This window comes from Leopardus geoffroyi, chromosome A3 (genome assembly GCF_018350155.1).
Source record: "Leopardus geoffroyi isolate Oge1 chromosome A3, O.geoffroyi_Oge1_pat1.0, whole genome shotgun sequence".
NCBI lineage: Eukaryota > Metazoa > Chordata > Mammalia > Carnivora > Felidae > Leopardus > Leopardus geoffroyi.
The window spans coordinates 23,764,221-23,778,311 of NC_059336.1; the positions used below are offsets into that span (position 1 = coordinate 23,764,221).

At 45.8% G+C, this 14,091-nt stretch overlaps 1 protein-coding gene across 9 annotated transcripts in view; it reads right to left on the reverse strand.

Annotated features, from left to right (window-relative positions):
* Positions 1 to 14,091, reverse strand: part of CEP250 (centrosomal protein 250) — a 52,480-nt gene that overhangs the window by 38,126 nt on the left and 263 nt on the right. For 6 of the 9 annotated variants that reach the window (XM_045444823.1, XM_045444821.1, XM_045444824.1 and 3 more), the window contains exons 2-8: positions 5,531 to 5,820; positions 4,811 to 4,867; positions 3,772 to 3,854; positions 3,375 to 3,540; positions 2,478 to 2,584; positions 1,988 to 2,239; positions 12 to 108 (exon numbers count right to left, since the gene is read on the reverse strand). In XM_045444823.1, coding sequence (XP_045300779.1) covers positions 12 to 108; positions 1,988 to 2,239; positions 2,478 to 2,584; positions 3,375 to 3,540; positions 3,772 to 3,854; positions 4,811 to 4,867; positions 5,531 to 5,716 — 948 coding nt within the window. In that variant the 5' untranslated portion in view covers positions 5,717 to 5,820. Of the gene's footprint in view, positions 1 to 11; positions 109 to 333; positions 434 to 1,987; positions 2,240 to 2,477; positions 2,585 to 3,374; positions 3,541 to 3,771; positions 3,855 to 4,810; positions 4,868 to 5,530; positions 5,821 to 14,091 lie in introns of those variants that run through there. The other 3 variants (XM_045444826.1, XM_045444825.1, XM_045444829.1) reach the window with 2 other exon arrangements.

The window sequence follows — 14,091 nt, forward strand, 5'->3', positions numbered from 1 at the left end:
GGATCATGTACCAGGATCTCCATTGCCTCTCTCAGAGCCTTTAACATCTTCTCATAATCTTCATTTTGCTTCTGAGCCTGGGTCAGTAGAACAGAGAGCTCGGTCACCCTGAAGAGAAGAGCACAGCACTGTCATTTGGGCAGTGCACTGAGGTGACAGAGCTACTATGCAGCATGCCCCAGCCCCAACCCAGACATTCCCACTACAGCCTCCCCAGTCACTTGGGTGCCCCTGGCCCCTGCACTCCCTGAAGACCATATGATACTACAGTCTTGAACTGGGGGGGGTTGGGGGGGGTAGTCAAAAGCCACTCAGACACATGCAGGGATTTACCACATCTCAAGGCTGGAACACGTGTTTGGGGGCCCGAGAGCTGAAGGAAAGCCCTGGCCCGGGCCCTTCCAGGCCCCGCTTGATCTTGAAGTCAAGCACCCTGAAGCCAATAAGAACATCAGAATTGCCACATTGGACAGTCCCAAGGTCCCTCCAGCCCAAGGGTCTGACTCTGATAAGGAAAGAGGAGGGGCCATTCAGGAAGATTATGGTCAACCTCTGTGACATTAACCTTAAGGTTCAGGGAAATCATCATACATCTCTACCACTTTATGCTATATCCTGGAGTTCAGTATCTGGTATTATATGGTAGCTAAATAAACATTTCTTTTTTTCTTTTTTAAGATTTTATTTTATTTTTTTTTTTTTAATTATTTTTTTTAATTTTTTTTTTTCCAACGTTTATTTATTTTTGGGACAGAGAGAGACAGAGCATGAACGGGGGAGGGGCAGAGAGAGAGGGAGACACAGAATCGGAAACAGGCTCCAGGCTCTGAGCCATCAGCCCAGAGCCTGACGCGGGGCTCGAACTCCCGGACCGCGAGATCGTGACCTGGCTGAAGTCGGACGCTTAACCGACTGCGCCACCCAGGCGCCCCCAGATTTTATTTTTTTAAGTAACCTCTACACCCAACATGGGGCTCAAACTCACAACCCCAAGATCAAGAGTCGTGTGCTCTATTAGCTGAGCTGGCCAGGCGCCCCTAAACAAATATTTCTTGAATGAATGCTATCCGGGAGTTAAATTTCTTTTCTTTTTTTTTTTTTTTTTTTAGTTTTAATAATTATATTCTGTATCATCTCTAAGAGCCTCTATTCACCGTATGGCCATTAATTTAATGATTGTATCTTTAAACAAACATCCATTGAATGTTAGTGTATGGCAGATGAAGTGCAAAGCTCTAGAGACATAAACGTACTAAGACGTGGTCTCTGTCCTTGGCGCCTCCCAGCGCTTCACAACCCAGAACAAAACAGACTGCTATTTACATACACCACCAATAGGTGGTGACACAACCCTAGCCATGGGGTATAAACCCAACTCTGCACTGAAATTCAAATGGGGCTCTTTGCTTATGTCTCTGCCCTTCTTACATTATTTTTAAAAAGCCTATTTTATCAAAATCCAAAAAACAGAAGAACCTAACAACAAAAAAAAGGTTAATAATCAGTGAGAAACAGTGAGATCAATATTATAACCAGCAGGTCAAAAGACCACACCAAGGCATAGTAATTCAACAGGCTACTGAGGTCAGGGAAAGCTTCACAGAAGAGGTGACATTTGCCTTAAAGGATGAGGCGGAGGGAGAAGGGAAAGAGGCCTTCCAGGCTAAGGTCAGCATGTACAAAGGCAGGGGGGCATGGAAGAGCTTGGCTGTTCTGGGAATGGTGAGTAGTTTAGTGTTGACTGAAGACAGTCGTAGCTAGCTCTATAAATCAACATGAGAGACACTGAGCTGCAGGATGGTGTGAGGGCAGAGGACAGTGACATGGCCTCAACTGGGGCACCGGGTTCCAAACTAAACTCCCTCCGCAACTTCCTTCTTGTGGGAGGAATGCTCTTCACACCTTCCACCCCTCACCACCCATCTCTATCTCTCTAAAGGAGTCAACACCCTCAACAACCCCTTCCTAGGACCCTAGCCCATCTCACCGATCCTGCAGCCCAGCCTTCTCCAGATCCCCTTGACTCTTCAGCTGTATTAACTCCTGGCTCCTTTCATGGACTTCCTTCTCCAGCTTCTGGGTCTTGGTTAGTAGAAGCAGCAGCTGAGTTGGCTCACTCCCATCCAGTCTCCCAGATCCATCAGGTTCTCCAGACCGGGCACCCACAGTCAAGCGGAGACAACAGGTCAACAGGGACCCTGAAAGCCTCACATGCTCAGCCTTGAGCTCCGTCAGATCTCTGAGTACAAGCAAGGAAAGAGCAGACTCCAGTAGGGACCGAGGAAGGGAGCATGGAGATCAGGCCCAGGGAAGCCTGAGGAGCAGGTTCTGGGGAAAGTCATCTGAATCCAACAATATCATCCCTCCCCACCCACTCTTCTACCCCCCCTTCCCCTGTCCCCCACTTCTACAGCAGTCCACCCTCATTAAGTCTAGACTCAGTAGGGGCAAACCTCCCCTCTTATCCCCACACTAACCTGTCAGTGGCTGACTTCATTTCCAGGAAGTGGCGTCGGAAGGTCACCACCTCCCGCCACAGACCAAGCAGGCGACCGTGCTCCCCTTTCAGGTAGCCCTTGAAGAACTGCATATTCAGAAATCCAGGTCATATCAAAGGGCAGAAGTCTGTCTTTTGCCAGCGCAGGAGTCTAGGACTCCTCCTGGCTCCCCGGGGTAGGGAAAGACGGACTCACGGGAGACAGCTTACGACTGGGTACCTATATTCAGGTCACGCTTAAGAGTTTAATAAAGTTATCAGTGGTATTCAGGAGGTCAAAGGGCCTGAGATGGTATATGACCTTCCTTTGAGCTGATCATAAAAAGATAAACAGTAGTTCCTCAACAAACAGGAACCATTGCCATTATTACCACCGACTTAGAATAAAGACTCAAGGGCATACCACATGCAAATCGCCTAACAAAATACCTGTCATGCAGCAAAGGCTTAGGAGACATTAGTTTCATTAGCTGGGATCTGAAAATTCCTCAAGGTCTGTATCCGTTCTTTCTTCTCCATTCAGGTTTACTAGCTACCTTTTGAGCATCTAAATATACACGCCTCCGGAAAAGGGGAGTCAGCAAGATTTCAGCTCTGTCTAAAACCAAAGCTGGCCACTTATGCAGGGACAGAGCTGCCCTGAGTGTCATTTCACTTGCCAGCAAAACCTCGACTAGGTAGATAAGGACAGTAGTCAGCCGAGAGCCACAGCAGGGCAAAGCGGCCGGCACGAGTAGGGAGGAGGCTCAGGGACTTTAGCAACAGTTCAGCTTCCATCCACGTTCCTAAGTTAACCTTTCCCAGCACTGACCGGGATGGTGATGCCCCAAGCATAAGCCCCCCCAGCCTCGTGGTTACAGCCCCTTATTCCTCCTACCTCCTGCTCCATCTGCCACTGGCTCTCCTTCCTCATTAGCTCATCCCGGGCTCGGCTCCAGTCCACTGTCAGTTTTTCCACATCTTCCCGAAGTGCTTTATTCACCATGTCAGCTTTTTCCATGTGCAGTCGAAGCTGGGTGTTCACCTCTGCTAGACTCTCACACCTGCACTGGGGAGGGGCGGGAACAAGTGCAAAATAAAGGCTTGATCCAACCCTCGGACCTCTTGGAGTAAGATGACAAACACTGGAATTTTCCATTGCCCGGAACTGGAGGGCTAAGGCTGAGGTGCATGGTTTTATCCACGTTAGCCCTCAGGGCAGAGGTTTCCTCTCAGCCTTCAGAACCCACTGGCTACCAGCATCACCCCCAGCCAGAGAACATGGGGTTCATCACCTCTGTTGCTCCTCTTCTAATCGGACCAGTAGCTGTTCCAGGCTTGGCTCCTCCACACTTTCCCACCTCGGAGAGATTGGTCCCTTAGCCAGACAGAAACAAGTCTTATTTACCTCCAAAGAGAAGACCACTCAGATCAATTCCCTGATGCCCCCTTCTGCACAACCTTTTTATTCCTTCTTTTTATTCTTTTGATCCCTTCTCTCCTCTGTTAGCAATATGTCTCTTTTCTCGATCGCTACATCCTGAAGGTAAATCCATTGCATCCCCTTCTCTAAAAGTGAACCAGTGACCTCTCCTCAAAGGTGGCATTTGGTAATGAAAAGAGTTTTCAACCTAAGAAGCATAAGATATATTTTTCACTAATGGCCTTGACTTCTACTACACTACATTTTGGACCTCAGGAAGTTATTCAACCTCTCTGAGCCACAAAGTCTTCACTACAAAATGAAGGAGTTACCATTCCTCTCAGAAAGCTGCCTTACAGGTTAAGTGACATCATAACATGACAATGCCGAATGGTGCCTGGCCTACATAGAACGGTGCTCAGTAAGTTTTGGTTCTTTCCCTCCTCTGAGAGAACTTTCCTGAGAGTAATGTGAGAAGGTGCCGAGAGAGAGCTGGAACAAAGGCAAATGGGTCTTTCAAAGCCAGGTCAACCCAGCCAACAGCACAAATAAATCCTTCTGCCACAAACATGTTTTTTGGCCTGCAAAGGCTCACTGCTAAGACAGATAAACACTGACACCTTCTGGAGGAAAAATGCATTTCTTCCTTCTGATTCCACATCCTTTCCAATCTGATTAAGTCTCCCAAAGCTGCATTTTGTCCTTAGAGAGCCAAGGGTTGGCGTCTGACAGGCCCGGAATAGCTAGTCCAATGAAAGTATCTGTGTGATAAAGCTCTCAGGGGCTGAACACAGAAAGAGACTTCCATCAAACACTGCCTTATCACACCCCAACCTCCCTTAGCCAGCAAACAAGGCCTTCCTTACAAGCATACTGAGGGCTCAGGGGGAACCCAAAACAGCCTCACTCACCCCAGAGGCTTCCAGCCGCTTCTCCAGCTCTTGGCACCAGGTCCGGTACTGTAACACCTGAGGCAAACAGAGCAGGATGTGGGCAATGGTACAAACAGCCCAAAACAAAGGCCCTGGAGGATCTTGGGCAAACCTGCTGTGAACAGGGTCCGAGTGATAACAGTGAGGTAAGGCCATAACATTTTGTTGCTTCTATCTGGTCCGTTAATAATACTCTCTCTATGCCTCTCATATTGGGGAGGTAAGATTATGGACTTTGGAACCAGAAAACACAGGCTCAGGTCCTAGCTCTATCCTAGGAGAGCAAACATAGACAACTAAGTTAGCCCTTGTGACCACCATCTTTAAAAGGGACAGGATAGTGGCGCCTGGGTGGCTCAGTTGGTTAAGCGTTCGACTTCAGCTCAGGTCATGATCTTGCAGTCTGTGAGTTCAAGCCCCGAGTCGGGTTCTGTGCTGACAGCTCAGAGCCTGGAGCCTGATTCAGATTCTGTGTCTCCTTCTCTCTCTGCCCCTCCCCTGCTCACATTCTGTCTCTGTCTCTCTCAAAAATAAATAAACATTAAAAAAAAATTTTTTTTTAAAGGGACAGGATGTATCTCTTGTGAAGTCGTGAGCATCATGGGAGAGGCTGTCCTGTCTCCTGTAACCCTTGTTCCACCTCAGCACCCAGTGCTCAGAGGTGTTCTCTCCGCCTCCCTGGAAGGGCAGCTGCCTCACCTTGGCCTGCAGCTTCCTCACGAGGGCTGCTTGCCTCTGCTGGGCCTCCTGGGAGCTTTTCAGCTTCCGCCAGGAGATGGCTTGGTTCTCTGCCATCTGCTGCTGTAGTGCCAGTACTTGCTTCTCCAGCACCAGCTGCAGTGACTGGGGCTTCATATTGTTCGAGCCAGGGCCTCCTGTCTCCATGGGGGCACCAGACAGGTAAGCCCTCAGGCCCCTATTCAGCCAGAGGCTGTTCACTCCCAGTAAGGTCTCTGATCATTGTTGTGCCACTTGGACCTCCTCTTGAGCTGGGGACCAAAACACACAGAGTTGAAAGGAACGTCTAGGTGATTCAAATTTACTCATCAAATGCTCACTTATCCGGCAAAGCTGGAGAAGTGGGTTCCTTTACTATAGGACCCATCAGCGCCTTTAAAATACTAACATGGACCCTAATCTCTAGGATTAGGAGCAGGGAGGCTATGATAAGCATCATTTGCCAAATTTATTGGACCATGAGACAAGCTCACAGGACCAGTGTTTCCTGGCATGTCTTCTGGAACTCTGCACTAGACCAAGAGTTCCTGGTTTACCCTTGCGTCCCTAGTGCTTGGCACAGTGCTTAATAAACATTTGTTGAATAAATCACTGAAGGTGTTTCTAGTCTAGTAGGGGAGAAAGACACAATCATGACACAACGTAGTGTGTGTAATAATAACAGAGACATTATAGGATAGTATGGGAAAACAGTGGAAGGGCATTTAACCCATTCTGGGGGTCTGTGAGCTATGGGATTCAACATCATCATAGTTAATACATGTTAAGTATGTCTGCAGGTCAGTCACACTGTTAAGTGCTTTACACATACTATGTCATTTTTGTCACCATGAGAATCTCGAAACCTTTCTATTACACTTCAGGGTAGATCATGTTGTAACTCTTTGTACATGGATGATAAAATTGAGGTTTACAAGGTTAAGCTTCAGTTAAAAAATTAGAAAGCTTAAACAATTTGTCCAAGTTCATACAGTTGGCATTTGGTTGATTAGGGATTTGAATACAAGCAGCCTGACTCTCTGACAAAGAAATGGAGTAGCAGGCATTTCAGACAGGGGATCCATTAAGAGAGGGAGGGAAGGGGCGCCTGGGTGGCGCAGTCGGTTAAGCGTCCGACTTCAGCCAGGTCACGATCTCGCGGTCCGTGAGTTCGAGCCCCGCGTCGGGCTCTGGGCTGATGGCTCAGAGCCTGGAGCCTGTTTCCAATTCTGTGTCTCCCTCTCTCTCTGCCCCTCCCCCGTTCATGCTCTGTCTCTCTCTGTCCCAAAAATAAATAAACGTTGAAAAAAAAAAATTAAAAAAAAAAAAAAAAGAGAGGGAGGGAAAATCAGCTTCAGTAGGATAGCAAACCCTCCTCACCCACCAGGAGCAGGGCCAAACAGGGCAATGGGCCACCTGTGGGGGAGGAGGGGAGACTGGCTGAGGGGGAGGAGGACCAGCCTAACCAGTGACCTTGAGAGATATTCAGGAGAGAGAGAGGCACAGTGGTCAGGAGGAGTTTGGGATTAAGCTCTGCCTCTAATGGGCTCAGTGACCTTGGACATACTACTTTCCTTCCAGTCTCCTCATCCAAAAATTAGGGCTCCCAGCTATGTGACCTCTGAGTTTCTGAGGCCTCTAAAGCACATGATAACGTGGGAGGAGGCGGGTGGGTTAGAGTTCTCGTTTTATTAACTCTGAGACATGAGACACCCACCAGAAGGGTTAAGGAATATTTGATTTTCCAATTACCTATCAAGAAAATGGAATATTAGAGCTGCCCTCTTGGTCTAGTCAGCAGACCATCGGTGTAAACATCTGAAGAAAGTAGTATATACAGCAAATGGAAATCTAACATTTGCATATACAGTGGGAATTTCAGGGGCCCCAAATCCCTTTCATGCACCAAACTGTTGATCTACATCCTGGCTCAAATGCCACCTCTTATCATGTCAGGCCAGATGTACACAGGAAGAGTTAATCACTTTTATAGCTATATATACATAAATATATGTATATATGTACTTGCACATATATGACACTGTTATTCAGAAGACATTTGTATATAACTATATATAATACAGAGAGAGAGTCTAATGTCTATATTACATTTTATCATTATTATCTATCTTCTCTACTAATCTGTGAATTCCTTAAAAGCAGAAGCTGTCTAATTCATTTTGGTCATTAGTAGGTTGAAGAAATGCATGTGGGCCTCACTCCAGGCAGATCTAAACCCTTAGCAGAGGTTACAAATGTGGCCTGCTGGTTCTTTTCAACCATTATGTGGCCTATATCATGCTTTTAAGAGTTAAAATTAGGTATCAACATTTACCATTGGGAGAACACATATAAAAAATCTTATTTCTAGGGGTGCCTGGGTGGCTCAGTCGGTTGAGTGTCTGACTTTTAATTTTGGCTCAGGTCATGATCCCAAGGTTGTGGGATCAAGACCTGCATCAGGCTCCTCGCTGGACATGGAACCTGCTTAGGATTTTCTTTCTCTCTCTCTCTCTCTCTCTCTCTCTCCCCTTTGCCTGTTGCCTCCCCTGCTCTCTCTCTCAAATAAAAAATAATAATAATTTAAATTATTTTTAAAAATTCTTACCTCTGGCTCCTTTGGAAAATCAGAATATCTAGTGACCCAGGACTCACATTCCTATAAGGCAACAACCAGCTGCAGTGAAGAGTGTCTGGGGCACCTGAGTGGCTCAGTTGGTTAAAAATCCGACTTCAGCTCAGGTCATGATCTCACAGTTCAAGAGTTCGAGCCCTGTATCGGGCTCTGTGCTGACAGCTCAGAGCCTGGAGCCTGCTTTGGATCCTGTGTCTCCCTCTTTCTCCGCCCTCCCCAACTCATGCTCTTGTCTCTCAAAAATAAATAAATAAATAAATAAATAAATAAATAAATAAATAAATAAGTAAGTAAGTATCTACTCCCTTAGACAAGGCATATGCTTTCCAGCTCACCAGTCTCCACCCCGCTCCCCAGCCTATCCTCTTCCTCACACTGATAGCAGATTCTAGTTGCCATTTATCCTTGCACCTGTGCTGTTGTTTTTCTTTCTTTCTTTCTTTCTTTCTTTCTTTCTTTCTTTCTTTCTTTCTTTCTTTTTTTAATGTTTATTTATTTTGAGAGAGAGAGGCAGAGAGAGAGGAAGAGAGAGAATCTCTCCCTGTCAGCACAGGGACTTGATCTCACGAACCGTGAGATCATGACCTGAGCCAAAACCAAGAGTAGGACACTTAACTGAATGAGCCACCCAGGTGCCCCCGTGCTGTTGTTTTTTTTTATAACAGAGTTACAGCAGAAAACTCAGTTTCCTAATTCACATCACCTCCTGGGCAACAGAAGATAGCAGAGTTTGCAAAGCCTGTAGTAGACAGTAAGGCAAGTGCACAAAGCAGGAAGAATAGAGTGGCACCAATACCCCAGGCTGCCTCTCCTAACCTAGAACCCGGGTGAATACAGTCTTCCCTCACACTCCAAACATCCTCTCTTTCTGCCTTTCCTTTATACCAGGGCTGTGTCAACCAGCTCACCATGGCTCTGTGAAATGCTGGCTCAGTCTCTCTGTGCTAGTTGGAGGCAAAAACCTGCCAGGAAACCACTCTTGGGGCCAACAGTGCCAGCAAGAGTAGCTCTGAACTGCTCCATGGGACCTGATGAGCCTTTTCTCCCCTAATAGTGTGAGGGCTGGGCTGGGCTTTTGCATGAAGTAGGAGTCTCAGAGGCCCCAAGGGCTCCCCTCCCTCCTGGGAACCCTACCCCCCAATGTTTGGTGCCCATTTTTTAACCTATAAAAATGGTAATGTCGTATAGTTCAACCTACTATCTCTATAAGCAGCTCTGCTACACTCCCAGAATTCTCCTACTAAACCATCTCTTAGGATAAGGCTAAGGCTAAGGCTAAGGCTGCTGTTAACACATACACATTATTTGGGAAGGTGATAGTGATACTTCAGTAAAGCAGTGGAACTAGGGGCATCTGGGCAGCTCAGTCAGTTGAGCATCTGACTTGATTTCAGCTCAGGTCATGATCCCAGGATCCTGAGATCGAGCCCCATGTCAAGCTCTGTGCTGAGTGTGGAGCCTGCTTGGGATTCTCCATGTCTCTCCCCCTGCCCCTCTCCCCTACTCACTCTCTCTCTGTAAAAAATAATTTTAAAAAGGAGCGGGATTATATCAGAATTATATGATTATTTTACTTTAGCAGATAATTAAAAATCTTTAGAGCTATTTAAAAATTTAGTCCAACCCTCCTCTCATTTTACAGATAAGGAAACTGAGGCCTCCAGAAAGGCAGTAACTTCATTTTGTTCGTTTTATTTATATGCCCCATTTATCTCAAAAAATGATTTGGAATTGTAGCAAACAGACCACACGAATGTAAGACATTACTAATAGGGGAAATGGAATGCAAAGTATATGGGAACTCTCTGTATTGCGCAATTTTTCTATAAATCTAAAATTGTTCTAAAAAAGTTTATTTTAAAAATGATTTGAAGTGTTTTATGATTAAAACAAAAAAAAATCCCCATAAAACTGAAATTCATTAAAACTAGAATAAAAAGAGGGAGGGAACAGAGGAAAGATCTGTCAGAGAAGAAAAACTAGCAGTGTCAAAAGAAAGGTGGGTTTCAGTGTCCCCCAGAAAAGGAAAAGGTCAGTAGTTGGCAAATGGTGACAGACTGAACTACATTCACATAAGATAATGGATGTCAGTGTGCTTTGGAAATTGTAAAGCACTGAATAGACAGTCATTTCCGCAGGAAAAGGAAAAAGACTCATTTCTTTCATGCATTAATGTATCTCATAAATGCTCATGAATTTCAGCTCAGTTCCTAGCAGTCTGCCCCAGTGATACAGACATGAGCAAGGCCGACTTCCTCCTCTTACTAGGAACCAGAATGGAAGGGCAGAGACCTCTGAACCTAAGGTGGAGAGTGACAGAAGAGTGATCTACATTATGTATTTAGTTCCCCTCATTCGAAATACTCCAAAAGCAGTATTTAAATAAAGTTTCAAAAATCTTTTTATTTTAATGTTTATTTTTTTTGAGAGAGAGAGAGAGCAAGCAGGGGAGGGGCAGAGAGAGAGGGGGACAGAGGATCCAAAGCAGGCTCTGTGCCGACAGCAGACAGCTCCATGTGGGGCTCGAACCCATGAACGGGGTTCGAACCCATGGACTGCAAGATCATGACCTGGGCCAAAGGAAGATGCTTAACCTACTGAGCCAACCAGGTGCCCCTAAATAAAGTTTCAAACAGAAGCATTACCACCTAGACTTGGAAGTATACATACTGCAAGGACTATGATGGGGACTGGTCTTATTAAATAGAATTTGTCACTTAAAGCAAAAAAGGAAAACCGCTTAAGAGCACAAACAGTCTACTTCCTGAGTGAAGAAACTATATACATTTGTCTGCAGAAATGATCTGTTTCTTATTCCACACAAAAAAATTTAGCATGTGGCCCCTTACATAAATCTCCTATGTGGGGCCCCTTTCTGTTCTCCTCACCTCTCTGGCCTCTCCTTTTTTCTCCTTTGCTGGCTTCTCATCTCCCCAACATCTGAAGGTTGGAGGTCCCAGGGCTCAGGCTTCAGGCCTCGTCTCCATTTACATTCATTTCCTAGGCACCCTCATCCAGTTTCATAACGTAAAATAGCACCTAGACACGCATGACTCGCCATGTTACGTCTCCAGCCCACACTTCCCTCTGGGATTTCACACTCTCAGACTAAGTCCAAACACTTATAACCTCTCCACATGGGTGTCTAAAAGGCACCTCAAAGCTAACTTGTCCAAAAGTGAACTTCTGCTCCTCCAATCTTTCCCATATCAGTTCATCGCAATGCCATCATTCTGAATGCTCAAACCAAAAGCCTAAAGTCATACTTATTCCATTCTCCTACACCCTGCAACCAATCTATCGGCAAACCCTGTTGGCTCTACTAGATCCTATCACATTTCAACCCCTAACCACCACGATCCCAGGCGAAGCCCGAGTGGGGTGATAAGGATAAGGTATGCCCACCAATTCTTTGACTCACCTTCTTTCAAGAGGTGGAGCCTAATTCTCTCCCCTTGAGTATGAAATGCAATAAAGTTAATGAAGCTGAATAAAGTAGAAATGGCTGCCAAGACAAGGTCATAAAAGGCACTACGACCTCTCTTTCACTCTCTCCCCTATGTCCTGAGGACACTCAGGCAGCCCTGTGAGAAGGCCCAGCAGCAGTAAGGAACCATCCTGGGAGCAGTGCAGCCATCAGCCTGACTGCGGTCTCCTGGGAGATCGGAAACCAAAAACACCCGGCTAAATTGCTCCTAGATTTCTAATCCACAACTGAATGAGATAACAATTGCTATTTCAAGCTGCTAAATTTGGGAGTGATTCCTTGCCCAGAGATAGAGAATTAATACATCTGGATTACTGCAAAAGCTTCCTAGACGGTAGCAATGCTTCCACCCTTGCTTCTAGAATTTGTTTCTTTTCAACAGAGTAATCTGAGTGATCCTTTCAAAACAGTGACAGATTATGCAACTCAGAACCCTCCAATGGCTACTCAGAGTAAAAACCAAAATCATCATCATGGCCTCCAGGCTCCTAATTATTTGATTCCAGCCTCTAATCGTTTTAATTCCATTTCCTACTCCTCTCCAGCCACACAGCCCTCCTTGCTTCTCTTATTGGAACACACCAAGCCACCCACCCACCCCTGGCCTCTTCCTCCAGGTATCTTCTTGATTCGCTTGCTCACCCTTACCACCTTCAGGCCTCTGTTCAAGTGTCACTGTCTCAGTTAAAATTGTTCCTTAACCCTATATAAAATGCCACCACTCCTCCACACACATTGGTATTTCTATTTACCTTATCATGTGTTATCTGTCCTTATCTGATTATTACGTGTAATATACTTATCAGAATATAAACTTCCCAAGTGCAAGAATAGTTTTATTGACCATTATATACCCAGCTCCTAAAACAGTGCTTGGTATACAGCAGGTACTCATTAACTATTTGGCTGAATGAATGAAAGAATATGAGAGCATTAGGTAACACGACCCCTATTACCAATGGTCTTACAAAACGCTGACGGCTCTATAACCTTCTAAAAGGTAAAAAACAGATCATATAGCACTTTACTCTCTCAAAACAATTATTTGCAATCTTCACAAAAAAACCTTTGAGATAAGGGGCACCTGGGTGGCTCAGTCAGTTAAGTGTTCGACTCTTGGTTTCAGGTCGTGATCTTGAAGTTTGTGAGTTGGAGCCCCACATTGGGCTCTGCGCTGACAGCGCAGACAGACCTGTTTGGGATTCTCTCTCTCCTCTCTGCCCCTCCCCCACTCACGTGCTCTGTCTCACACTCTCTCAAAATAAATACACTTTAAAAAACAAACCCTTTGAGATAAGATATTGTCTTCATTTTGCAGACGAGAAAACTAGGCTCAAAAAATGGAAGGGATATAACTGATTGGTAGCAGACAAGCATGAAACCCCAATCTGCTTCCAAACTCTTGGCCCTCTCCATTACATTAAGCTGCCTCCCAAATAATGAAATAGTAAATCACAGTTCTGTGAGGGGCACCTCCTAAAGGGTGTGAAATGATGAGTCCTAGGTCTGCAGCTCTCTGACGGAAAAGGGGCAAAGAAAGGTAGAGTGTGAAGGAACAGAGGGCTGGCAGTAGGTTCTACCCCTGGTTTTGTCATGAACTCACTCTGTACATTTGGGAATATCAATTCTCCTTTCCAAGCCTTCTCAGTCAAATGTGCATCATAATGATGGCCTCCACAACTCATGGGGTTAATGTAAAGACCAATTCAACAGACATTTATCAAACCCAAAGGCAATCTAGTGAAATCACATGCTCTAGGGACAGACAGCCTAGAATTCATTTCCCAGCCCCACTCACTTATTAGCTGTGAAACTACGCAAAATGATCTACGAATGCCTCAGTTTCTACATGCATAAAATGTGAAGATACAGAATCCACTTCATGAAATTGCTGAGGATTAAATGGGCCTTCACATGTAATGCATTTAGTAGCACTTACGACTATTTAGCAAAATATTAGTATTACTATCATCAAGCACTAGACTCTGGATAATAGAGATGAAAAAGGCAAGGCATAAACGCCCAGGTGCACGTGTGGAAAGAGGGGCAGGAAAACTAACTCCGTGCAACGAGTGCAAAAACCAAGCAGTGAGATTAACATTGCCTGCAGAAAGCGGTTGGGAATGGTTTCCAAGGAAGTGATACTTGAGTTGGGTCGTGAAGAACCAAAGTTCCGGAGTAGGGCGGGAGTGGTACTGGGCTTTGGGACAAATCACGTGCAAATCCCCAAGGGCAGAGGGAGCAGCAAAATTCTGGGAACTGGGAACAAGACGCGCAGCAGAGCGCAGCGGGCTCGTCAGTTATTGGACACGAGGATCGGGAAGATCCTTTTCTGCAAGGATTGGAGCCCAGAGTGGTGGCCGCAGCCGGATGCGGAGGCAAGGGGCCTGAATCCCTGGGACCGGTCCCAGCCCCCCTCTG